Source organism: Colius striatus, chromosome 25, assembly GCF_028858725.1.
Source record: "Colius striatus isolate bColStr4 chromosome 25, bColStr4.1.hap1, whole genome shotgun sequence".
Taxonomy (NCBI): Eukaryota; Metazoa; Chordata; class Aves; order Coliiformes; family Coliidae; genus Colius; species Colius striatus.
This window is the reverse complement of record NC_084783.1, coordinates 1,547,467-1,573,292: the sequence shown is the minus strand read 5'-3', so window position 1 is coordinate 1,573,292 and position 25,826 is coordinate 1,547,467. Positions and strand designations below refer to the sequence as shown.

Here is a 25,826-nt window from a genome sequence, read left to right as displayed (position 1 = left end):
TCATAAAGTGACTCATCCTGTCTTACCCAGCTCTTGACAAAGGGTTGTTAACAACCCTCTACCTGAGATACTCTTCTTCCTTCCCTCCTTTGCCTTTAGCCAGGGACACTCAGTGTCCTGTGTGCTGGAGCAGGTGGACATTGTGTTCATGATGTGCTCCTCCCCTGCTGCTGTACTTCAGTCACTTCTGTCCTGGAATTCATTTTGCTGAGGCACTGGGACCACCCTTCTGTGGCAAGCCTGAGCAGCTTGAGGGGTTTTGCTGTCTCCTGTGGGGTTTGAACAGCCCTGAGTTGCAAAAGGGGCTCTGGGCTAGGAGGTTGATAAGGACATTGTGGAGGGTCTGAGATCCCAGAGCTCTAACCTCGTGTTGTGCTGCCTCCAGAGCTTCTTTCCACAACTTTTCAGTTTGCCTGATTTTTCTCATGGAGCTTATTAAGCTGGAACTGCTTCTCACCCCACCTGCTGCTGCTTCCTGATGTTTGTTTCTCTGCCAGATATTGATGAGTGCATCATGAATGGAGTGATGTGCAGGAACGGCCGCTGTGTGAACACCGACGGCAGCTTCCAGTGCATCTGCAACGCTGGCTTTGAAATCACCCCTGATGGCAAGAACTGTGTTGGTGAGCTGTTCCCTGATGTGCCTTGGGGAGCTTGGGACTGGAGCTGAGACTGTCTTCACTGGGGATTGGTGGTTATTTTAATCTGTGCTGTATTCCATCTCTAGGGCAGAGTCCAACTTGAGAGGATGGAAACAGGACGATGTTTTTATTGGGGTGCTAGAGCTGGGGTGCTCCTGGGGTGCTCCTGTGGGTTTTGGGGTCCAGGAGCAAGAGCAGGGCTGGGTCTGGAAGCAGGATGTTCTCCAGCAGCCAGTGTCTGAGTCCTGCTTCGACCTGCACTGTCTGACCAGGGTACTGAGAGCATGAGGGATGCACTGGGATCTCTGCCTTGAGGGTTGGCACCCGCTGCCATGAGAAGCAATTTGACCATGAGAGTTTTTTTGCTCAGGAGGGTCTTGCTGTGGCTCTCAGGCTCAGCTCACATTTTCTACTTGTCCTCTCCAGATCATGATGAATGTGCCACAACCAACATGTGTCTCAATGGGATGTGTATCAATGAGGATGGCAGCTTCAAATGCATCTGCAAGCCTGGTTTTGTGCTGGCTCCCAATGGCCGCTACTGTGTCGGTGAGTAGGTCCCCAAGTTTGACCTCTGCCCTCTTCCCAGCCTGCTGTCCACCTTCCCAGGGGTCCTGTGATGTGTCTGAGGCTAAGGGAAGCTGAGAAAAACCAAGGCTGCCAGCTGTCTCCTGCTCTGCAACCAGAAATTGCCCTCTCTCAGAATGGGCACAAGGGGAAAAGTTCTTGCACCTCCACTACTTCAGCACAAATTGGAGCTGGAATCCTCTCTCTGAAAGAGGGCTGTGAAGTGCTCTGTGGTCAGTGTGAGCTGTCAGCAGCCACCTCCACAGCTTTCCCAGCCTCTGCAGCACATTCCATTGCAGTTTGTGTGCAATGCCTGGATGGTTGGGATGTGAAGGGAGAGTGGAGAAAGGAGACAGAAGGGAACATAGCAGTTCTTCAACGTGCTGCTGTGACACAGGGTGAATTCTCTGAGTCATCTCTGGGCCTGAGACCAGACTCTGAGAAGGAGCTGGGTCTCAGGAGCTGAGTCTCAGGAGCAAGCCCAGCTCCCTTTTCCCTTCCCTTGACCCCTCAGGGACAGCCAGCAGAGTACACAGGGGATGCAATGCACTAACCTACACCACTGCCTCCCTCTTAGTCTTCAAGTCTACATGCAAAATAGTCCAAAGCTGCTGCCTGTGGGAAGGTAACAGCCTGTTTGTGCCTCCTCTTGCAGACATCGACGAGTGCGAGACGCCGGGGATCTGTATGAACGGCTGGTGCATCAACACCGAGGGCTCCTTCCGCTGCGAGTGCCTCGGGGGTCTGGCCATTGGGGTGGATGGAAGGGTCTGTGTGGACACCCACATGAGAAGTACCTGCTATGGAGGCATTAAAAAGGGCACCTGTGCTCGTCCCTTTCCAGGAGCAGTCACCAAGTCTGAGTGTTGCTGTGCTAACCCAGACCATGGCTTCGGAGAGCCCTGTCAACCCTGTCCGGCCAAGAACTCCGGTGAGCTCCTTTTCCATCTGAGTTTGCAAAGAGCCAGGAAAGTTCTCAGAGCCAGGTCCCTGAGATGGCCTAGGCAGCTTGGTGCTGACACAGGACAGCTCTAGGTAGGGGGAAAAAGGATGCCACACCATCCACAAATGGAGGTTGGATCTGCAAAGCTGCTGCTGATCTCATTGCAGGGGATTCTCCCAGTGCTGGACTGCAAGTGTCAGCTCTCAAACACACATTGCATGAGCATAAACAGACACTGCTTGGAAACCCACAGATGTACCAAACAAGCAGTCAATCCAATGTTAACCAGAGTTAATTGCAGTGTGCATGAGCTGTGTGCAAGAGCTGATGGCTCTGTTGTGCTTCCCACACAGCGGAATTCCAGGCGCTCTGCAGCAGCGGCATCGGGATAACGGCTGATGGCAGAGGTATGTGCATCCCACCTGGCAGATCCCAGGCCAGGCACATCGAATGGCACTCTCAGCTCTTCCTTTCAGCTGCTTTGGATGGGATTTGAGTGCATCTGTGTGAGTGTGGGGGCGAGTGCTGAGGCTTGGCACCGTGCTGGAGAGTCAGCTCGCTGTGCTCACGCATGGGGAGCGGTTTGTGAGCGAGCACAGGGCAGCTGCATTGCCTGGGTGGGTGTGAGCACCTACCTCCCTGTCACTGAGTGTCTGTGGGTGGGATGGCAGCTTGGGCATAGAGGGAGTGGGGTGCTGTGTGGTTTTTTTTCTCCTCCCTGAAGCAGCACGAGTTGATGTTGAGCAAGCATCCCTGAGGACTGGGCATTGAGTCAAGTGCTTGATTCCTGGCACCTCATGAGAACTACATTTGTGGGGAGGCACACACAGAGTTTGGCTTTCCTCCCTGCTTTGATGGGAATGCAGAGTGTGACCAATTGCATCCTCTTGCTTGGTTCCCTCCTCTGCCCTCCAGCTCCTTGGTGTCAGGAGAAGAGGGGTCCCAGTCTCCCAGGGAGAGGGAGGTGATAAGCTCAGTGTTGGGCTGTGTTGCCAAGGGGCTGCTTTGAATCAGACAGCTGTGCAGGAGGTCAGGCAGGAGGCTGTGCTGCCAGCCCTGGGCAGTGCTTGGATCAGCAGGAAGAGCATGAAGCAGCCAGATAGCTACAGCCTTTTGAAACTTTCCAAATGGGAAGGAGCCAGAGGCAAAACCCCAGTGGCTTCTTGGGCTTCCTTCCAGGGCACCATGTCTTGGCCAGAGTCAGGCTCATGATAAGATGCTTTCTAGAAAGAGGCTAAAGTCAGACATACTCTGGTCAGCCTGTGGCTGCCTGCAGCCAGAGCTACAAGCACTCAGCACTCTCCAGGGCTGTGTTTCCCTGGGGATGGAACTGAACTACAACTGCTTGGAGACAAAGGCCAGCAGTGTCTGGGAAGGCCTGGCCTGGGCTGCTTGCCATCTGGCACTATGGCAGTGTGAGGACACTGCTGTACAAACACAAACCTGCCCTGTGCTCCGGGGAGGATGGTTCTTGCCAGGGTAAAATCTCTTTGCCTAGGCACTGGAGCTTTGCTCCAAAAAGGCAGTTGAGGTGATGATGCTGAGGAAGAGATGCTGCCCACCAGGCTGCCACCCTTCTGGGTTACTGTCCACATGTACTGGGCACTTGGTGCTGTTGATGGAGTGGGCAATGCTGCAGAACCACCAACAAATGTCTCAGTTTGAGCCAGATTTATCTGAGGCACTTTGCAAGCCTTTGAAGCTGGGGTTTTGCTACCCTATAGGAGTTGGCCCCTTTCCCAGGCCCTGCCTTCACCTAAACCTACTCATCTCTGTCCCTGCCCCACCAGGAACCAGGCAGAGGCCACAGGTCCTCCCTTCTCTCTTTCCAGGTTGCCCAAGTTGCTTTCAGACTGTTCTTTATGTCAGCAATAGGGAAAGGAAATTTCCTTTGGCCTGGTCAGGACTTCTTCCAGCCTGGCAGCAGAGTGCTCTGGCAGCCTGTGCAACCTCTGAGCTCGTGGACCATGCCTGGGCTGGGACATACAGAAGCTTTGCCATCAGAAGGGCTTTGCTGTGACCATCTAGCTATAGACATGAACCTCAACTAGCCCAGCTGCCCCCAGCACGCTCTCCAATAGAGAACTCCTTGCCTTGTTCTGCCTCTGGCAATGAGCCCCTGTGGTAGGGCTGTGTTTGCACAGGGAAGTTATCCATCATGCTCTGTGCTTACCCTAGTTGGCCCCAGCATCATGCTTACAAACAGCTTCTTCCTCATACCTTTTGCAACAGGAGGGATTCAGAAATGATCTGACCTGAGTGAGTACCTGGGATAGACACATTGCAAAGGGGACTTGAGAACGTAAAAGAAGGAGCTGAGAGCCATTGATATGGATCTGAGTCTGGGCTTAACCCCTTATCCAGTTCTCTCTTTCCTCCTGAGCTCAGACCCCTATGCTAGATCAGCTGTGTATCCCCAGAACAAAGATGCCCACCTCCACAGCACCAGTAGAAGAACAAGACCCCCCAGGGACACTGGGTCAAACAGGAGGGATTTCTGCAGAGGGATGCCCCAGCTGACTCCTGACACCAAGGAGCAACAAAGAATGAAAGGAGTGGCAGTTTTGTGTGTTTGTGGTTGCCATGGTCCATCTGACTTGACTTGTTTCTCTGTGCAGACATCAATGAGTGTGCCCTCAACCCAGACATCTGCCCCAACGGCATGTGCGAGAACCTGCGCGGGAGCTACCGCTGCATCTGCAACCTGGGCTACGAGTCAGACCCCACGGGCAAGAACTGTGTGGGTGAGTTCAGGGCAGCCCAGGCTCAGGAGCTCAGGGTGGGAATCAGATGCACACCCTCTGTGATGGAGCTGATGTGAGCCTGAGGTGATCCAGCAGCTAATGGCCTGGAGCACTGTGCACATCCTTGGCACATGTGCATGATTTAACATCCTTTCCACGTTGTGTTGCTTTGAGGGTGGCACTGCCTTTCTGTGCCTCTCAGGCTGCCAGAGCTCTGTGGGACTGGCAGAATAGAAGGGTGGCAGCTGGTGGTGTAGCTCAGGAACCTCATCTCTCTGCCCACAGACGTTGATGAATGCACTGTCAACCGTTTGCTGTGTGACAACGGACTGTGCCGCAACACCCCCGGCAGCTACACCTGCACCTGCCCCAAGGGCTTTGTCTTCAGGACAGAGACAGATACCTGTGAAGGTAATGTGACTCTGAAGGCAGCAGGGAACATCTTCACAAGATTATAAAGAGCTACAGCCTGAGGTGTGGCCTCAAAGGGAACTCGAGGTCTGAGATGCCTCTGGTTCCCTTTTGACCGCAGCGGTTTGAGCTGGAGCAGCTCCAGCCTTTGGCTTTGTGGCTTTGGGGTTTTTTTTTCCTAGGGGGAGAGATTTCACACTTCATTCTAAATAGTGGACATCCAAACCCAGAACATCTGGGCTTTTCAGTGACTGAAAACCAGAACCATTTCCTCTAGGCCCCCAAAATTGTAGCTAAAAGCTGACCAAAATGGCAAGTTTTGGGGGATTTGATTGCAAGCTTCCAGTCTGGAGGGGGGGAAATTGTTTCCTGACCACAAACTCCTCAGACATTTGAGAACTGGCACTTTGCACATAAATGGCTGTTTAGAGAAAAAGAAAACCTCAGGGTTTTCTGTAAGGAAGGTGAAAAAAATGGCAAATGCCGTGTGGCCTCACATCTGGTTCCAACAGGTACATGACGGCCCTACTCAGCACTGGGGCTGCTCCCACCACAGCCAGGAGCAGCCCTGAGGGAGTGAGTCCATTGTTCCCCAGTAGTTGCACCAACTCCCCTCAGTCCAACCATTCCCTCAGTCCTGACAAAGCTCACTAATCCCATGGTGTCTGCTCTCAGTGCCCACCTGTGTCCTACATGCAAGGCTCCTATGATCTGGACTGGTGATCCTCTGAATAGCTGAAAGACTCCTTTCTTTGTGTTCCTTGCTTCTCATCTCCCCCAGTGTCTGGCTCAGAAAACTGGGTCCTGTGGCACTCGCAACAGTGACAGTCCCTTTCTTCCTACAGATATCAATGAGTGCACCTCTAACCCTTGTGTGAACGGTGTCTGCAGGAACAATGCTGGCTCCTTTGCTTGTGAGTGCTCCCCAGGTAGCAAGCTGGACCCCAGTGGCACCATCTGTGTGGGTAAGGATTTGACCTTCTACAGGGAGCTTTGATAGCAGCAGCACCCATCCTCACCCCTTGTTGTTCATCTGAAGCAAGTCCTGTTCTCCTGCCTTAGAGATGAGGATTCTTTGAGGTGTCTCCCCCTCTCAATGTTACCTCAGCTGTTGGTAACAATTAACAGTTAATGGGCTGCACAGAGAGATGGGGGAGTCCCCATCCCTGGAGCTACTCCAAAGCCATGGTACTGATGGCCATGGGTTAGTGGTGGGCTTGGCAGGCTCAGCAGCTTAAAGAATCTTTCCAACCCAAATGATTCTACAAGGGATCCCAAGGCTGGTGGGTTCTCACTCACCAGAAAGGTTTGTAGTGTGCTGACACCAAGGGACTTCAAGATGTAGTAGATCCCTTCTCATCAAGATGGTAAGAAGGTACCACTTCCCACTCCTTAATGGTCAGGGCCTTGCAGAGCTGGAGAGAAAGGACTGTTTCCACCCAGAAGAGGACTAGGAGAAGGGCAGGACACACAACAGGCGTGGGTATGAGAGAGCACAGAAGTGCTGCTCTGCAGCAGAGCAGTGGGACAGGGCTCTGGGGACCAGCACAGCTTGTGTCAGTGCTGCAAAGTGCTGTTACCACAGCCTAAAAGATAACACAGACCAACAGTCACAGCACAGCTCAGGGACGGTTCCTCTTGGCTGCTCCTCGTGGCAACCCAGCTGCTGTGAAGCTCAGAACCTCTACTAAAGAGCTGCTCTCCACTCACACCTTTGTCTTCACCCTTACAGACAGCATGAAGGGCACATGCTGGCTGAACATCCAGGACGGGCGCTGCGAGGTGAACATCAACGGGGCCACGCTGAAATCCGAGTGCTGTGCCACGCTGGGGGCAGCCTGGGGCAGCCCCTGCGAGCGCTGCGAGATCGGTGAGCCTCTGCCTGCCACGGGCCACCCAGGCAGCACACAGCCCCCCTCCCCTGCTCATCTGCCTCTCTTTCCTTCCAGACACTGCCTGTCCCAGGGGATATGCCAGGATGAAGGGGGTCACCTGTGAAGGTAACGTGCTGCAGGGTGCACGAGGCTCTTTATTGTGGCTGGGGTGTTTGTTTGTTGCTCTGTCCTGGGTCTTTTGTCTGGTGGGGGATCTGCACCTTATATGGGCCTCTCTCAGTGTGTCCATCTCTGTCATACTGAGGAGCTCACACTGGACAAAGTGCTCCATTTGTGGCCTCATCACTGCTGTGTAGAGGGGAAGAAGGATCACCTCCCTCAATCTGCTCACGCTCCTAATGCAGCCCAGGATACCATCAGGCTTCTTTGCAGCAAGGGTTCATTGCTGCCTCATGTTCAACTTGGTGTCTACCAGAAGCCCCCAGGTCCTTTTCTACCAAGCTGCTTTTCAGCTGGGTGACCCCCAGCATCCACTCATGTGTGGGGTTGATCCTCAGGTGCAGGACTTTGCACATGGCCCTGTTGAATCTCCAGCCTGCCAAGGTCCCTCTGGATCACAGCATGGTACAAATCCTCCCAGTTTTGTAGCAGCAGATTTACTGAGACCATACTTTACCCCATCATCCAGATAACTAAGGAAGATGTTAAACATGATTAGCCCCAGTATTGACCCTGGGGTACACTGCTAGTGTCTGGCCCCCAACTAAACTGAACACCCCTCTCTGGGTGCTGCCATTCAGCCAGTTTGCAATCTGCTCATCCAGCCTGAACTTCAGCAGCTGTCTGTGAGGATCTATGGCAAACAGAGCCAAAGGCCTTGCTGAAGGCTTGGTAGACAATGGCCATCACTCTTCCCTTCTCTACTGGGCCTGTCCTTGCATCACAGGATGTCACCCCACTCAAGCACAACTTCCCCTTGGTCAATCCATGCTGACTGCTACTATTTTCTTGTCATTCGTGTGCCTGGAAAGGGTATTTTCCAGGTTTAGCTGCTCCATCAGCAGTACTCATATCTGTGAGCCCTGAGGCCATGCTGTCAGTGCTGCCTCAGCCATGCATATGTGCAGCAGCATCCCCCTGTCTGTCTGTCTGTCTGTCTGACCAGGCTTTGCAGTGCAGCTTCCCTGCAGAAGCATCTGGGCTTGGCTCTGGTTGGACCACATGGTTTTCCTTGGGACAACTTGCCTGGTTTAGTCTTGTGGGCATCTCTGGGTTTCTTCTATCTCCTCCAGGAGCCTCTCAAGGTCATACTGGGCTTGGCCACGTGCCACTTTCATGCCTGTCTCTTGCTTTTGTGCCAACAGATGTGAATGAGTGCGAGGTCTTCCCTGGCGTCTGCCCCAACGGTCGCTGTGTGAACACAGCCGGCTCCTTTCGCTGCGAGTGTCCAGAGGGACTGACCCTTGATGGCACTGCTAGGACATGTGTGGGTAAGGACACCTCATCTCACCCTCTACAGAGGTCCAAACACCCCTGCCCACCGTGTAGAGTAGCCTTGGGATGGCACATTGTATCTGGGCTGCCAAACACAGCAGCCTGACCAAGGCAAGGCTGCCGTTACTTCAGGTACCCTGATCCAGCCAGTAACGCTGGGTGAAGTTCAGGGATAGCCAAAGAGATGACCTAACAGGTTAATGACACATGCCAGGAGCCCTACAGCAACTTGTGGCTGCTTTCTGGACACACAGTGATACACCTCTGCCCTTCCTAGGGCCCATCTACACTACTAAGGTGCAGGGCTCACTCTCTGGCCATGGTCAAAGGCTGACCATCCCCATACAATTAAGTGAAGGGTCTGGAGCACAAGTCTGATGGGGAGCAGCTGAGAGACCTGGGGGTGTTCAGCCTGGAAAAAAGGAGGCTCAAAGGAGACCTCATCATTCTCTACCACTCCCTGACAGGAGATTGGAGTGAGATGGAGATCGATCTCTTCTCCCAAGTAACAAGTAGTAGGACAAGAGGAAATGGGCTCAAGTTGCCCCAGGGGAGTTTGAGGTTGGAGCTGAGGCAGAACTGTTTCCCTGAGAGGGGTGTGAGCCCCTGTGCCAGGCTGCCCAGGGAGCTGGGGCAGTGCCCAGCCCTGCAGGGATCCCAAAGCCCTGGAGCTGAGGTGCTGAGGCTGTGGGTCAGTGCTGGGCTGGGCAGGGTGAGGGGAGGGCTGGGACTGCAGCAGCTTCAGGGGCTTTGCCAACCAAACCAAATCTCTGGTTACCTGTGCTCTGATGTTACAGCATCCCAAGCAAAGTGACCTCATCCAAGTGACCTGGGCATTGTTTGGAGAAGCCAAAGCTGTCCCAAGAACCTTGCTAACTATGTGTCAGAAAGTGCTATGACTGCTTTTAGCAGAGGTTGGGTGCTGCAGGCAGGGACTGAGCTCTGCTCTCTCACCAGATGTGCGTGTGGAACAGTGCTACATGAAATGGGATGAGGATGAGTGCACGGAGCCTCTGCCAGGCAAGTACCGCATCGACATGTGCTGCTGCTCCGTGGGCTCAGCCTGGGGCATCGACTGTGAAGAGTGTCCCAAGGTTGGCTCCAGTGAGTACAAAGCCATCTGCCCAAGGGGACCTGGCTTTGCCAACCGAGGAGATGTGCTCTCAGGAAGACCCTTCTACAAAGGTGAGAAGAAATGGGAGCTGCTGAGGGTGGGCTGTGCTCAGCCCGTCTCAGCTACAGCCCAAGGAACCTGCTGCCTGCCCTGGGACCGTTGCAGACATCCCCTCCCTGACACTCTGCTCCTCTGCCTTCACTCACAGATGTGAATGAATGTAAGGTCTTCTCTGGCCTATGCACTCATGGGACCTGTCGAAACACCATTGGTAGCTTCAGGTGTCTCTGTGGCAATGGCTTTGCTTTGGATGCTGAGGAAAGGAACTGCACAGGTAAGGGAAGAGTAGCCCCTCCTACAGACCACTGTTGCCCATCTTGCTGCCCTGCCTGCCCTGTGGGATGATGGTGGTACCCAGAGGTGTTATGGCAGCCAGGGACATGCTGAGAAGCCAAAGGCAGGCCCATGAGCAGAAGGCTCCTCCTGCTCGTGTGGTGAAGGATCAGTCCTGCAATAGAGAGCAAGTTTCTCCCTTCAGAGAGTTCCTTGCTCTGCTGGACCCCACTTGCCAGCCTTTATTCATTGAATTTGATGTGCAGGACAGGCAGCCCAGTGGCAGCTTGGTGCTGTTGGTCTGTGCTGCCTCCCCCAGCTGCTCTTCATCCCCACAGACATCGATGAGTGCCGCATCTCACCCGACCTCTGCGGCCACGGCTCCTGCGTCAACACCCCGGGCAGCTTCGAGTGCGAGTGCTTCGAGGGCTACGAGAGTGGCTTCATGATGATGAAGAACTGCATGGGTAAGGACTTGTCTCTGGGGCAGGACAGTGCTCTCACTCTTTTGCAATAAGGGAGAAAGTAGCTGGTGCCACATTTAACAAAGGACTCAGTGCCAAGCTGCACTGTGTGTGTCTGGCTGCTCCTCCCCTGGGATCAAGCCAAATCTCTTCATTGCCCTCTGGGGGAGTTGTGGGAGTCTCTGTGCTGCAGAGAGCCTTGGCAGCCTCTGCACTCCCCAGGGAAATGAACCTTCTGCTTTGCTTTGATAGCAAAGGTAGAGCTGGGCTTAAAGGGCAACATATGATTCTATGATATATAGAGAGAGGAATGCTCCATAGATGAAGCCCTGTGAGGACAGAAAAGCACATACAGAGTGAAGTCAGGGGCTCATGAGACACAGCATGGGCCCTTGAAGCTGGAGAACATAAAAGCAGAGGCTGTGTCCCCAGCAAGGCTTGTCTTGAGCCTCAAACCTGTCCAGAGAAGGAAGGCAAAGAGGTAGAGCTGTAGCCTGTGCCTCCTGTGTGGATGCTGTGCCTTAACTGGACCAATAACCCACCAGTGACCCTGCTAATAGAGCCCCAGGTCTCTGTACCACACAGAGCAAGGACAGGCTGTGAAAAGCTTGCCAGACTTGGGGCCAAAACTGGGAGCCTTCCCTCAGACACCTCTGTTTATGAAGACCTCCTGGACCAGAGGTCAGAGCCTGTGCCCAGCACGTGGGCTGGTGGTGTCCCAGGAGCTGGGGAAGGAGGCTGGCATCGGGGACTCTGGCCATGGCACCTGGTCCAGGGGAGCAGCCTGGGCTGATCCTGCCCTGCCACCTCCTGGCCACTGTTATCTCAGCTGTGGGAGCCCACAGGGGAGCCCATGAGGGCACCAACCACCTTCTCTCAAGTTCTTTCCCACCCCTCTCTTGCTTGCTGTACCCAAAGGGCATTGCCCTGCAGTCCCCATGTGATGGCATACAGAGGTCTTTTGTTTCCCTTTCATCTTGTTCATGTACAATGTTCATTCTTTACCTTGTACTCTTCCTTCACTTGCACCAAACCTTGGCCACTAACCTTTCCTTCTTGTTTCAGCCACCAGCAGCTGGAGCTTGGGCCTGGCATTGCCACTGAGCTGGGACAGGATCCAAGCCTGGTATTTTCATTGCTGCTACATAGGGAGACCCCAACTTTTATCCTGGGGCTTGGCTGTACACTGGGGAGCTGTGCCAGGCCAGCAGCTTGAACTCAGAGAGGCCCAGCTCTCGTACACACTTGGCTTGTCTCTTGGTTTGACATCTCACCTCCTTCTTTTCAGCCTTGTGTTACCCATCTAGTGCTTGTCCTGCCACTGATGGTTTCCATAGCCACACTCTAAATGTACACCCATCTCCAGGCAGTGTTAATATCATCTGTCCAACCCATACATTAAACCATGGAGTTTAAAACACTGTTGCATGGTGTTTCTCAGCTTGTAGAGCTTTTTGTGTGGTGCCTTATCTATGCCACCACAGTCATCTTCTTCACCAGCTCCATCTACCTGCCCTAAACTCTGTCTCACATACCACACCAGTTATTTCAATCCAGTTACATGCAGCTTGGTCTCTTTTCTAGATAATAGATGTTCCTTGCAAGTAGCTTCCAGTTAGATCATCATTAGATCACTACTGACATTAGTAGATGGATTATTTCCACTCCTATATTAGAGGATATATTAAGCTTTGGTCTTTACAGCACTGCTTGGCCCCCTGTTGTCATGGCACATCCTACATGTGCCATTAAATCAAGTGCCTGCACAGCCCTGAGAACATGCAAATCCCTCATCCCTTGCTCAGCAGGAGGTTTATGTCTCTTCCAGCCCTGAATGTTGATGGTTAACCCAATTTTTCCTTTCCTCTGAGTCTTTTCTGAAATGCCCCTCAGCCTGCCCTCCCTTAGATGTGGTTTCTACCCAACTGCTGCTGTTTCTGCACCTTTCCTTGGGATCCACAGCTACATCACACCAGCTACAGCCATTAGTCAGGCCCCTGTGCAGTTCCCCAAACACTTGCACAGATCAAGTCCTTCATGAGAAGTTTTGCTGGACCATCAGCATTCTTCTGCCCAGCTCAGCTCCCAGTTACAAGTGTCAGGGTTCCCTTTCACCTGCCCCTTTAACCATCCTTTATCCTCAGAGAAGTCTTTACAGCTCCTCCCCTCTGGCCTGTGCTTGGCTTTCTTCTGTCAGATTCTCATCTGGTTTCAATTTAATCATTCTCTTGTTTTAGCTTAAAAAAAATCCCCCCAGTGACCTCAGTACCTCAATTTGTGTCCAACAACTCAGCCAGACTGTTGCTGTCCTCTAATTCCTGGCATAGCATGTTCCCCTTCTCGTCTGTCTAGCCAGACTAACTTGTCTGCCTGATCTAGTCCTCCTCTTCTGCTCTTTCTGCTTTGGCTTGGACACTCAAACCACATCAATCTGTGACATGCTTCAGTACCATTGATTTGTTTCTCATATTTAATTATCTGGGTTCTTTTAAATGTATCCCTGCCCCTGGCATGGTTTTCTGACTTTTCCATTCAATTTGTAGTGTGGGTTACCACAGCTCACACCCATCATTTTCCTCCTTCCCCTCCTCCATTTCTGAGGGACTGAGGATGTCACAGTCTCCACAGATGACCTCCTGGCTTCTCCCACTGATGAGCTTTCAGATAACCAGCAGCCTGGTTCCACTCTCACAGCACTTTCATCTATTTCTCCAGTTCCATGTGTGATTATTTCCTCTCAGAACTGTCCAGCCTGTTTCCCAGCTCAGTGGGTGATCCTGGAACTGCTTTGAAGGTTGTTACCAAGAAAGCCTGTCTGTTAGTCTCCTGTCAATCAAACCACACATTTTCCAAGGCAACACTGATGGGACTTGTGAAAATGTACTAAGATAGGTGGGATGTGATCTAAGAACAGTCCTTCTAGTCCTTGCTGGCTGTTCTGCACAAAGCTCTTCACTCCTTTCCTCCTGATGTCACCTGTGATGTTCCACTGAGACCAAGGAACCCAGCTCTGGGTTTGCTGTCCTGTTGATGTTGTGATGTTCCTCTGGTTTGGGATCGATCCTGGTGACAGGACTGTGGTGCATGACACCAGCAGCACTCCATTAGCTGGTCAAACCCAGAGGAAAGGGACAATGCCCCACATCTCGTGTCGTTCTCTGCAGACATCAACGAGTGTGAGCGGGACCCGCTGCTGTGCCGAGGGGGGATCTGCATGAACACAGATGGCAGCTTTGAATGCATCTGTCCCCCTGGACATGAGCTGACTTCTGAAGGGAACACTTGCATAGGTGAGATGATGGGGAACCATATTGTGACCAGAGCCCTTTCAAGGGTAATGATGTCCAATGGACAAGGGGCAATGGGGACAAGCTGGAACATCAGAGGTTCCAAAGGAACAAGGAGAGGTTCCAAAGCAACACAAGGAAGAATTTGTTCCCTGCTGAGGTGAGGGAGCCCTGGCAGGGGCTGCTCAGATGGGCTGTGGAGGCTCCTTCTCTGCAGACATCCCAACCCAGCTGGATGAGTCCCTGTGTGCCCTGCTCTGGGTGGTGCTGCTCTGGCAGGGGGGTTGCACTGGATGAGCTTTTGAGGTCCCTTCCAACCCTTAAGATTCTCTGATTCTGTGGTACAAGGAGACTTGAATGTCCTGTTGGGCACATGAATCTCTCCTTCCAGTCCCATATGTGGGTAGAACACACTCATCCAGGAGGGACCAAGGTCCCCCTGAGGGTTTCATTGCATTTATGATGCCTGTTGTTCTACTCTGACAAATTCAGCAGTGTGGGGGGTACCCAGGGATGGGTACCAAATGATGCTCAAGGTGACAGCAGCATGGCTGGCTGCTCAGACTGTTCTTCTCACCACAGATATCAACGAGTGCTCCCTCAGTGACAACCTGTGTCGCAACGGGCGCTGCGTCAACGTCATCGGGACCTACCAGTGCTCCTGTGATTCAGGCTTCCAGGCCACACTGGACAGGCAGGGCTGTGTTGGTGAGTGCTCCCCTTTGCCAAGGCCCTGGTATGCATCCAGAACCCTCTCCTGGTCTCATACCTCTTGTAATGCTCAGTAGGGGCAAGGGGAGAACACCCTGGTTGAGCTACAGCCAGCTTGTGGCTGTTGTCAGCCCTGAAGCTGCTGTGAGCTGCAAGTGCTTGGCAGAGAAGGCCAGAGATGCTCTCTCCTGGCAAGGGGAGCTGTGTTTCCTCTTCAACACCTCTCCTACCTTGTCTGTGTTACTGGCACTGTGTCTGAGCAGCTCTGCTGCAAGGCATGTGTCCCTGGCTGTGACCCAAGCTGCTGCCTGACCTGCCCCTTCTCCCCCAGACATCGATGAGTGCACCATCACCAACGGTGGCTGTGACACACACTGCTCCAACTCAGAGGGCAGCTACGAGTGCAGCTGCAGTGAAGGCTATGCACTGATGCCAGACAAGAGATCATGTGCAGGTGAGCAGTCAGCTTGGCTCTTGCAGGTCTCTGCTGCCCCAGGGACCTCAGTGTCTCTTGCCACTACCCCAGTGTCCATTGCCAGTCAACCATAGTGTTGGCTTTAGGGGGGGTGGGGCCCATTTTAAGTCACTTCCAGAGAAGTGGCTTTCCTTGGACAGATGGTTTTGCTTTGCAGTGCAATACCCAGCCCCTCATTCCAGGCTCCAGAGTCCTATAACTACACAATCTGGGGCAAAACCCCTCCTGTGACCCCCTCCAGTGACTCCCTCCAGCCCCCTCCTGCTCCTGCAATACCTTTTCACAGGTTCAAAGGTCTTTACTTTGCTAATGGTCTCCTCTGTCTAGATATTGATGAATGTGAGGACAACCCAGACATCTGTGATGGTGGGCAATGCACCAACATCCCTGGGGAGTACCGCTGCCTCTGCTTCGATGGCTTCATGGCATCCCTGGACATGAAGACCTGCATTGGTGAGGACAAGGCTGCATCACAGGGCTGCTGTTGGATGGAGGAAGGGATACAGATGGTTGCTCCAGACTCATATCATGGTTCTTGTGCAAGCAAGTCTTTTTTTTCCCTCCTGCAGATGTGAATGAATGTGACCTCAACCCTAACATCTGCCTGCATGGAGAGTGTGAAAACACAAAGGGCTCCTTCATCTGTCACTGCCAGCTGGGCTACTTTGTCAAGAAGGGAACCACAGGCTGCACAGGTGAGAACTAACCAGACCTGGAACTAGGGGTGCTGGTGGGAGTCCTCACAAACCCCATCTGCAGCTGCCATGGAGGGAACACCACACTTTGGTACCTGTGTGGGGGGATGCTGTGGATGCCCAGGGACGTGGTTGTGTGCTGGGAGCCCCTCCTGGGCAGGCAGAGATTGCCAGGAAGGCAGGCTGCAGGCAGGAACCAATGCTTTCCTAGTTTATAACCAAGCCAGGGGCCTGCCCTTGCTTTTGTCTTCATCTTCCAGGGGTGAGCACAGATGAACTTTTCAGCTCCTGGCACCTTGTTCCCATCCCCTGGGGTTCAGACTCCCAGGAGCCTTTGATCCCCAGACCCTTTAGCACAATTGTACCCAGCTGCTCCCTCCTCTCTTGGAGGAGCTGAGCTGTGTCAGCTCTGATGTCCTTCCTTCCTGCAGACATTGATGAATGTGAGATTGGAGCTCACAACTGTGACATGCATGCCTCCTGCATCAACGTGCCCGGGAGCTTCAAGTGCAAGTGTCGCACGGGCTGGCTCGGAGATGGACTGAAGTGCAATGGTGAGTTCTCATCTCATGGAGAGGATGTTCATGTGGCCAGGTGCTCTGTGGGCACGTGTGAAGGTTGGGCTTAAAATGCTCTCAAGTTTCAAGAGCCATAAAGGCTCACAGAGATGTGCTGGAGCATCAGGAGTGCTCCAAATGCCTGGAGAGTGCAGACTCCTGGGTCGTTTGTGTGCTCCCTGAGGACCTACATTTGCTGCTCAGGCTTAGGGGAAAGGCCAGAGGCAGAACACTCACAAGGATGTTCTCCCTGCTCAGATCTGGATGAGTGTGCAACTGAAGAGCACAAATGCAACCTGAATGCCAACTGTGTCAACACCCCAGGCTCCTACCGCTGCGCCTGCCGAGAGGGCTTCAACGGGGACGGCTTCTCCTGCTCAGGTGAGGCCTCTGGACTCAATTGGCAGCAGGAACGTGCTTTGGGCATCTTGCTTGAGACATGGAGTCACCCACTCTTAACCACCAGCATGGAGAGGCATCTGGCAGCCTTTGTCTGGGCAGATCACAGTACCCCAGGATGATGGGGGCTGGAAGGGCCCTGCAGAGCTGCTCCAGCCCCAGCCCCTGCTCAAGCAGCTTCCCCTGGCTCAGGGGGCACAGGAACGTGTCCAGGTTGGAAACCTCCTGAGAAGGAGCCTCCACACCCTCCCTGGGCAGCCTGGGCAGCTCTCTCTCAAAAGCCACTGCACCCTGCCCTGCACCACAGCCTGTTCAGTTGCCAGAGATCCACCTTGTCAGCAGGTGTTTGAGGAGGATGGAGGCAATGAGAAGTGTTGCAGCCCCTTCCTCACAGCCTCCCAGCAAAGGGGTGGGAGCAAGCTCATGGGAAATCTTTGGGCAAGCTGAGGGAAGTTCCCATCTCTGGGTGGATGCCATGTGAGTCTCCTGCCTGACTCTCTCTAGATGTGGACGAGTGTGCTGACAACGTGAACCTGTGTGAGAATGGACAGTGTCTCAATGCACCTGGGGGTTACCGCTGCGAGTGTGAGATGGGCTTCAACCCCACAGAGGACAGCAAGGCCTGCCAGGGTAAGTGCCCAGAGCTTTGACTGCTGCTCCAGGAGATCCAGTGTCCACCTCCTTTCTGGCTTTGGTCTCTCCACTGCACTGTTGCCACCTGATCTGTTCCTGAGCAGGACTCACCAAAGCAAGACCCACGTTTCCTGGTGGTGCAAGGTTCCTGAGGTGCCAGCTCTTCCACTTGCAGGAGCTGGTTCCCAGCCTGCAGAGAGGCTGGACTAAGCCAAGAATCCACACAAGATGTGGGCAATCAGCAAAAGAAGGATGAGGGGAGAGGGCATACACACAGCATGCCTGGTCCTGCTCAGCCAGGAGATGGTATCTCATGGCACTGGAACCATCCTGATAGTAACCCACAGCTGACCTGTGGCTCTGCTTTGAGATGGGAGGAGAGGCCTGTCCTGGCCCTCACTCTGCCAGCTCCTGAGTACCCAGCTCTCCCTGTTTTGCAGACATTGATGAATGCACCTTCCAGAATATCTGTGTCTTTGGGACCTGCCAGAACCTGCCTGGGATGTTCCGCTGTGCCTGTGATGATGGCTATGAACTGGACAGGAGTGGAGGCAACTGCACAGGTAAAGGGCTTTCACAGGATGAGCTTCACTGCTCTGTGATCTGCTGGTGTGAGCTTGCTCCAACCATGAGAGGGACTGGCAGTAGCAGCCTAAAGCCAGTTCAGCATCCCTGTGTGATGTGGTGATGTCTTTGCTCTTGGCAAGGCCACACTGCTGCTGCAAGGTGAGCCCTCAGTGGGCAGGAGAGAAAGCTTGGTGTGGCTCTGCTCCTTTCTTCTGACTCTGGGAAGGGTGGTGTGAGGTAGGATGAAGCAAGGGCTGTTTCTAAGAGGGCTTTGCCTACCCATGAAGAGCTTTAGAGACACCATGGCTGTGGGGATAGATCCTGTGGGGATAGATCCTGTGGGGATAGATCCTGTGGGGATAGACCCTTACACAGAGCTTAAGGCTGGGGCTGTGGTTTCTGTGGCAGTTTGTATCTGGTTGTTTCTCCAGTCCTCACCTTTCCATCCTTTCAGACATCAACGAATGTGCAGATCCTGTCAACTGCATCAATGGCCTGTGTGTCAACACCCCTGGCAGTTACCTGTGCAACTGCCCACAGGACTTCGAGCTGAACCCCACTGGTGTGGGCTGTGTGGGTGAGTGGGGACCTGTCAGGTGAACACACCTTCCACCCAAGACCTTGGTGGTCCTTGTTGGTCCCACAGAGTTGGAACTGGCCACTACCAGAGACTGGGGTGGGTGGCTACTGTCTGTCCTGTCAAATGCCTGTCTGTCTGTGATGGGCTTAACCCTGCAGCAGCAGCAGAGTACCTGTTAAGCCTGGCTTATCTTGTGTCACTGATGTGGGTGCTCTCCTGTATGAAGTCATGTCACTGCTAGGCAGCTCTGAAGCTCTTCTTGAGTATTTGTTTCTTGAAAGGCTGTGGGTTACTGGCAGCTTTACTTAGGTCCTCCAGCCCTGCTGAAGACAGGCCAGCATGCTGTGACCTCTGACCCTAAGTCATAACCTCCAAGAACACTCTGGATGTGCTTTAGTGCAACACAGGGAGCTGACAATGTGAACAGCTGGACAGGACTGGGCCCTTACCCTTCCCTCTCCTTCTTGAGGCAATAGTGCCATCCATTCCTCCTGTGCACACAAGTCTCTGCTGGAGAGAGGCTTTGCTCACCCAGTGCTGTCTCTGTGCAGATACTCGTGTTGGGAACTGCTTCCTGGACACCCAGGACCGAGGGGATGGGGGAATCTCCTGCAGTGCAGAGATTGGAGTGGGGGTCACTCGAGCATCCTGCTGCTGCTCCCTGGGCCGGGCCTGGGGCAACCCCTGTGAGCTTTGTCCTCCAGCCAACACAAGTGAGTGGGGAAGATGTCTGGGGTGAACTTGGGCATGGGCTGAATGGGCAGCACACAGCAGAGAAGAAACAGGGGCATTTCCCTGTTCTCAACCCAGGCTGAGAGTCCTGAGTCCAGGGTGTGCTGGGGATGTCAAAGGGAAGCTCTTGTGTCAGAGCAGGCTCAGACAGCTGGACCAGAGCAGGGGAGAGGTGAAGTGGGGTGAAGGATACCAGACTGGTTGTGCCTGGGAGATCCAGGTTGGGATCCTTTGTTCCTAGTCCAGTGGGCTGGGGGTGGGAAGTCGATGTGGATGTGGAACAACCCCATTCAAAGGTGGGCAGGCAGAGACAGGGAAGCTAAGCTGTCCTGGCATGTGATGGGAGCCAGGCTGCTCCATCTAGACCACTGTCACCATCTTCATGGCCTATTTCTCCTGGGTTTCTCCTGCTTCTCCCTACTCCTCCTGTTTCATGGGACCCCACTCAGCTCAGGATCCCCCTGACTGACTTTTTCCACAGCTGAGTACAAGACCTTGTGCCCTGGAGGAGAAGGTTTCAGGCCTAACCCCATCACTGTCATCCTGGAAGGTAAGCCAACCCAGCACCCATGTCCCCTCTGCAGGGGCTTGAGTGCTGGTCCCCAGTCCCATATGGACACCATGTGCTGTGGCATTGGGCTGGATGAGTCCCCACAAGCCCCTGACCACTGTCTGACAACAGCAAGTGTCTCTCCTCAACTGGGCTCCAGCCACCTGGGCAGGACACAGGGCACCAGGAGATGAGCCCTGGGGAATCCCAGGGTGAAGGCACTGCCTGGGCTGGGCTGGCAGGCAGCAAACACCTCCCAGCTGCTCTCTCTCTCCTCAGATATCGATGAGTGCCAGGAGCTGCCAGGTCTGTGCCAGGGAGGCAACTGTGTGAACACTTTTGGCAGCTTCCAGTGCGAGTGTCCCCTTGGCTACTACCTGAACGAGGACACCAGGATCTGTGAAGGTAGCTGCACCCTGGTGCCTGTGCTGGGCTGGGTGGTGTCACACACGTGTGTGTGCATGTATCTGGGCTGCCTTAGGAGTGGTTGGCAGAATCCCTCCTCCCTTCTCTTCCAGACTTCCCATCTTCATCACAAAGCCTGTCTCCTTCCCCAGTGCCAGAGCAGCCTGATCCCAGGGCCAGGCCCATCCATACCTCATGCCCTTCTCTACCTGTGCCCAGTGCTTTGACCTCTGATCCTCTTTCTTTGGCAGATATTGATGAGTGCTCAGCTCACATCGGGATCTGTGGCCCTGGGACCTGCTACAACACCCTGGGCAACTACACCTGTGTGTGTCCCCCTGAGTACATGCAGGTCAACGGAGGAAACAACTGCATGGGTATGGTGTGGTGGGCAGAGGGATCAGTGGGAAGGGGTCTGGCAGTGCCCTGCCTGTGCCTGGCCCCTGGGTTGTGCACAGTGTGGGCAATGGGGCTGAGCAGATGGAGCAGAAGTGCTGGGAGCAGCGGCTGGGACTCAGGATGGCTGAGTTTACCAGTGCCTCAGCACATCCCTGCCTCAACAGCACACATGATGTCTGGGCCAGAGGGGCTCACACTCACCCTGCCAGCAGTTTTAGGGAGAGTGGCTGGCACAGGGCAATGAGAGACCCAGCAGAGCGTTGCCACTGCCTGCTGCAGGGCAGGCCACAACACTCAGTGGAGCAGGGCTTCAGCCCATCACTGCAGCTGCTTCGCTGGGCACCTGCAGTCACTGAGTGCCAGAAACAGGACAGGGTGGCATATCCCCAGCAAGGAGTGCCCTGGGGCTGGCAGCACCCGTTGCTGGGGCTGGCACCACACGCTGCCTGGGGCTGCCTTTGCAGACATGAGGAAGAGCGTGTGCTACCGCAACTACAACGACACGTGTGAGAACGAGCTGTCCTTCAACATGACCAAGAAGATGTGCTGCTGCTCCTACAACATTGGCAAAGCCTGGAACAAGCCCTGTGAGCCCTGCCCCACACCAGCCAGCCGTAAGTTGACCTTTCTGGAAGTGCATCTTGATCCCATGGCCTCCCCCAAACTCAGCTTGGAGGCACAAGTGAAGGAGAAGGGGAACAGCCCTGAGTGAGGGCTGAGAGGGGACAGTCATGGCACTGGGGTGGTGTGTGTGGCACTGGTGATGTGTGTGCTGCATGGGCAGGCTGGGTTGAGGGTGACAGAGTTGCAGTGAGGGTGCTGCATGGAGGAGTGAGGCTGTGTGGGAGGTGTGTGCCTGCCTTTGAGTGTGTGTGTGGATGAGCCCTGGAAGCCCTTTGCCTGGTGTCACACGTGTTCTTGGGCTTCCCCCTGTGCTGGTCCCTGTGACCTTGTGTCCATCAGACCCCCACCTCTGCTCACTCCAGACATAGTTGTTCCTCCTGTCCCTCCCATCCCTTGCTGCACCCCATGGCCATGACCTTGGTGTTCCCCTTCCAGCCGAGTACCAGATCCTGTGTGGGAACCAGGCCCCTGGCTTTATCATCGACATCCACACGGGAAAGCCCATTGGTGAGTGGAGCCCCTGGGCACTGCTCTGCCCTCTGCCCCTCTGCTTTCTTCCCATGGAGCTTCTGAGCTTCTTCCCTTCCCCTCCTTTAGTAAATTAAGCCCTGAGCAGAGGAGAGAGGATGAAAAGCAGTGGCAGATCTGTCTGCAAGCAGGAAGAAAGTGCAATGGAGGATGCCAGTGCAGGGCTGGCAGGGCTGGTGGTGGGTTGTGCTGACAGTCAGGGACCTTGGAGCTATCTCAGTATTCCAGTGACCCCTTGGATTTCCCACTTGCAGCCTGATGCCAGAGCTTGAGCAAGTGTCCATGTTACTGCAGAGAGAAAACAAGGTGGATGTCCTGGGGAGGATCCCATGTGCTCTGCAGGCTCTGCCAGCAATCCCATGGCTCCTACAACTTGGAGCTTTCTATGTTATGTACCCAAAGCTCTGCAGAGTGGCCCTACCCTGGCATGATCTGCAGGGTCCCTTATCAGCTCAGCAAGAGTTGCTCCACTGCTTGGCTGGTTGCCCTTTCCTGCTAGGCTTCTTTACAGAATGAACAAGGGCAGCATTCTCCCAGCTCTGGGGGATGCTTTCCTCCTTACTACCCTCCTGGGATGCTGAGGGCTGTTGTCTGTGTGCAGATATTGATGAGTGCAGTGAGATCCCTGCCATCTGCACCAACGGTGTCTGCATCAACCAGATTGGCAGCTTCAGGTGTGAGTGTCCCATTGGATTCAGCTACAACAACATCCTGCTCATCTGTGAAGGTAACAGGGCACCCAGGGCTGCCCAGGGCACCCAGGAGGGTGGGGGTTCTCAGCCTGGCACCAGCATCTCACCACCTCATGGGACACCAGGGTGAGGGCCATGGATGGAGTCTAAATGTTCTCAGTCTTGCAGTCTTCACATCCAACACCAATGAGTCAGTCCCAGCATGGTGGGGTGGGAAGGGCTGCTCCAGCCCCTGCTCAAGCAGGTTCCCCTGGCTCAGGGGCACAGGAACGTGTCCAGGGGGGGTTGGAAACCTCCTGAGAAGGAGCCTCCACACCCTCCCTGGGCAGCCTGGGCCAGGGCTCCCTCACCTCAGCACCAAAGGACTTGCTCCTCCTGTGCCAGGGGCACTGCCTGTGTGCCAGCTTATGGCCATTACCCCAAATAGCTGGACAAAAAGTGCTGATTCTCATTCTTCTTCCAGCCTGGTTTTCTCTCTCTCTCTCTCTCTCTCTCTGTGTTTGTTTTCAAATGCATTGCCAAGTCTGGAGTCCCAACTCCAATTCCCATCATTTCCTTGCAAAGCCACAGGGGAAGGTTGAAAACTCACCCTGAGTGGAACAAACCAAGGGCAACAACTCCCTTAACCCCACTTATCCACTCCAGGCCTCCCAGGATGGTGGTGCCTGGTGAATTCTTGGCACAAGCCAAGGTCTGCATTGCTCTCCCCCCACAGACATCGACGAGTGCAGCAGTGGGGAGAACCTGTGCCAGCGCAACGCCGACTGCATCAACATCCCAGGCAGCTACAGGTGTGAGTGCTCCACGGGCTACAAGCTGTCACCCAGCGGAGCCTGTGTGGGTAAGATGGGAGCTCTTTGTACCTTTGTACCTACCTTTGTTCCAGAGACACACCTGGGAGGTGTTGACACCTCTGCTTAGGCTCTTCAGGTGGTTTTGCAGCCCCCACCCCATGTGTGGAAGCAATGAGAGGGCAGGATGAGGGACGTGGCAGTGCCAGGAGTGGGTGCCTGGTCTTTGGTTGAGTGGGTGCCTGGTGTTTGGTTGAGCCTGGGGACTAGGATCTGGCTGTGTTGTGATTAAGGGGCTACCTGTGGGTTTGGAACAATCCTCAAGGGATTGTGGGCTCCTGGGAGATGACAACAAGGTCCTTGTGAGGTGCAGCTGTAGGCCATTTTCTCTAATGAAGTTAATCTGGTTTTAGAGCTCATGGTGTGTGAAGTTGTTCTCTGCAAAGCCACTGCTCAAAAAGCCAAGACTCCATTCTACTGTGCTGCTGCTCACAGATGCAGCTTCCCAGCATCAGCCAGGGGTCTGCAGAAGGCCAGAGCCTCAGCTTTTCCCATTTGCTTCATCTCTTCTGCTCACTGAGAACCATAGTCCCTGAATGGTGGGGCTGGAAGGGCCCTGCAGAGCTGCTCCAGCCCCAGCCCCTGCTCCAGCAGGTTCCCCTGGCTCAGGGGACACAGGAATGTGTCCAGGTGGGGTTGGAAACCTCCTGAGAAGGAGCCTCCACACCCTCCCTGGGCAGCCTGGGCCAGGGCTCCCTCACCTCAGCACCAAAGGGCTTGCTCCTTGTGTTCAAGTGGAACTTTCTGTGTCTCCCCATCCTCCTGACACCCACCCTTGAGATACTTCTAAGTCTTGATGAGCTCCCCCTGAGCTCAGGCTTCTCTTCTCCAGGCTGAACAGCCCCAGGTCTCAGCCTTTCCTCCTCACACACGTGTTCCATCCCCTCAGCATCTTGATGTCCCTGCACTGGCCTCTCTCCATCACTTCCCTGTCTCTCTTGAGCTCTTAGTGCCAACTTTGCTTTGTTTTAGGTCGCAATGAGTGCCAGGAGATCCCCAATGTCTGCAGCCATGGGGACTGTGTTGACACCGAGGGCAGCTACGTCTGCATCTGCCACAATGGCTTCAAGGCCACTGGGGAACAAACCATGTGCATGGGTCAGTGTGATTGCCAACCCCCTGTCCAGAGGTGTTGTGCAGCCCCCTCAGACCTTGGCTGCACACCCAGGACAGTGGCTCTCAGCTCACTCAGCCCCTGGATCACCTGGGACCTTCTCTCTGCAGATATTGATGAGTGTGACCGACAGCCCTGTGGAAACGGGACCTGCAAGAACACAGTTGGCTCCTACAACTGCCTCTGCTTCCCTGGCTTTGAGCTGACACACAACAATGACTGCATGGGTGAGCTGCATGAACTCCTGCCCACATGGATGGCTGGCTGGGGCCAACGTGGCTGTGGGGCACGAGGTGGCACCCAGTCAGCTCTGGCTGTCACAAGGCAGTGACTGGAGGGGTAGTTGTATGAGGTGTAGGGTGGGATCTGCATCTCTCTTCCCCTTGTGCTTATCATTTCCCTCCCACAGACATTGATGAGTGTTCATCCCTGATGGGGCAGGTGTGTCGGAACGGCCAGTGCATCAACAGCATCGGCTCCTTCCAGTGCCTGTGCCAAGAGGGGTATGACCGGACCCCTGATGGGAAGAACTGTGTAGGTGAGTGTCTGGCAACAGGCTGGCCCTCCTCAGTGGGCTGAGCTGGGTGCTGGCACGACTGGCACTGTGCAGTGCTTGGAGATGTCGTCCACAAGCTGGTTCCATTAGAGGTGACCGAGCAGTGAACTCTCCAGAAGTGCTCACAAAGCCCCAGGTCCTCTGGAGCCAAAGCCTGGTCATTTAACTGCCCATGGAGAGCTGGACTGGGCCCTGCTATGCCTGCATCCCCCTTCCAGCAATGCAGAGAACACTCAAACCAGTCCCTTCCCATGTGCTGACATCTGCAGGCAGTGAGGAGACACATTGCCCTGCCCATGCCCCTGAAGCATGCAGAGTTGTACCAGGGCTGCCTTGGGAACTATCCTGCAGGAACTATCCTCTGGTTGCTTGTGTCCAGCACTCTGTTTCCTGCAGCACCAAGTCCATGTTCCCAGGATACACAAGGCAGAGCATCCTGGAAAATGTCTTACCTCCTCCTTTGCTTCCTTTGTGCAGAGCAGGGTGCAGTTGCAGGTTGGCTGCAGTTGTTGCAGGTTGGCTGCAGTTGCAGGTTGGCTGCAGTTGTTGCAGGTTGGCTGCAGTAAGGTGCCCTGCACCCAAGTCCTTCAAGCTGAGCACAGACATTCTCACTGGTTATTTCCTCTCCTCTGCAGACATCAATGAGTGTGTGAGCCTGCCTGGGACCTGCTCCCCAGGCACCTGCCAGAACCTGGAGGGCTCCTTCCGCTGTATCTGTCCCCCTGGGTACGAGGTGCAGAACGACAACTGCATTGGTAATGTTGGCTCTTTGCCTCCCCCATTCCCAGCACAGCATGTGAACTATTCCCAGAGCAACCATATTCTTCCTCAGTGGGTTGGGGCATGTGTTGCCACCCCCAGATATCTTCTTGAAAGCAGCTGGATGCAGAGCAAGGCCAGGTCTGCTCCCATGAGGAGCTGCTTT

At 54.3% G+C, this 25,826-nt stretch overlaps 1 protein-coding gene across 1 annotated transcript in view; it reads left to right on the top strand.

The window, feature by feature from the left end:
- Positions 1–25,826, top strand: part of LOC104559128 (fibrillin-2-like) — an 88,004-nt gene that overhangs the window by 51,575 nt on the left and 10,603 nt on the right. Inside the window, exons 13-47 of the mRNA XM_062014843.1 lie at positions 498–623; positions 1,068–1,190; positions 1,864–2,139; positions 2,505–2,558; positions 4,770–4,895; positions 5,181–5,306; positions 6,152–6,271; positions 7,039–7,176; positions 7,256–7,306; positions 8,506–8,631; positions 9,593–9,820; positions 9,958–10,083; positions 10,421–10,549; positions 13,711–13,836; positions 14,416–14,541; positions 14,876–14,998; positions 15,347–15,472; positions 15,589–15,714; positions 16,146–16,268; positions 16,530–16,652; positions 17,175–17,300; positions 17,744–17,866; positions 18,325–18,447; positions 19,002–19,163; positions 19,664–19,732; positions 20,012–20,137; positions 20,389–20,514; positions 21,001–21,150; positions 21,596–21,667; positions 22,290–22,415; positions 23,096–23,221; positions 24,204–24,329; positions 24,456–24,572; positions 24,755–24,883; positions 25,537–25,656. Of these exons, the coding sequence (XP_061870827.1) occupies positions 498–623; positions 1,068–1,190; positions 1,864–2,139; positions 2,505–2,558; positions 4,770–4,895; positions 5,181–5,306; positions 6,152–6,271; positions 7,039–7,176; positions 7,256–7,306; positions 8,506–8,631; positions 9,593–9,820; positions 9,958–10,083; positions 10,421–10,549; positions 13,711–13,836; positions 14,416–14,541; positions 14,876–14,998; positions 15,347–15,472; positions 15,589–15,714; positions 16,146–16,268; positions 16,530–16,652; positions 17,175–17,300; positions 17,744–17,866; positions 18,325–18,447; positions 19,002–19,163; positions 19,664–19,732; positions 20,012–20,137; positions 20,389–20,514; positions 21,001–21,150; positions 21,596–21,667; positions 22,290–22,415; positions 23,096–23,221; positions 24,204–24,329; positions 24,456–24,572; positions 24,755–24,883; positions 25,537–25,656 (4,443 nt within the window). The remainder of the gene's footprint in view (positions 1–497; positions 624–1,067; positions 1,191–1,863; positions 2,140–2,504; positions 2,559–4,769; positions 4,896–5,180; positions 5,307–6,151; positions 6,272–7,038; positions 7,177–7,255; positions 7,307–8,505; positions 8,632–9,592; positions 9,821–9,957; positions 10,084–10,420; positions 10,550–13,710; positions 13,837–14,415; positions 14,542–14,875; positions 14,999–15,346; positions 15,473–15,588; positions 15,715–16,145; positions 16,269–16,529; positions 16,653–17,174; positions 17,301–17,743; positions 17,867–18,324; positions 18,448–19,001; positions 19,164–19,663; positions 19,733–20,011; positions 20,138–20,388; positions 20,515–21,000; positions 21,151–21,595; positions 21,668–22,289; positions 22,416–23,095; positions 23,222–24,203; positions 24,330–24,455; positions 24,573–24,754; positions 24,884–25,536; positions 25,657–25,826) is intronic.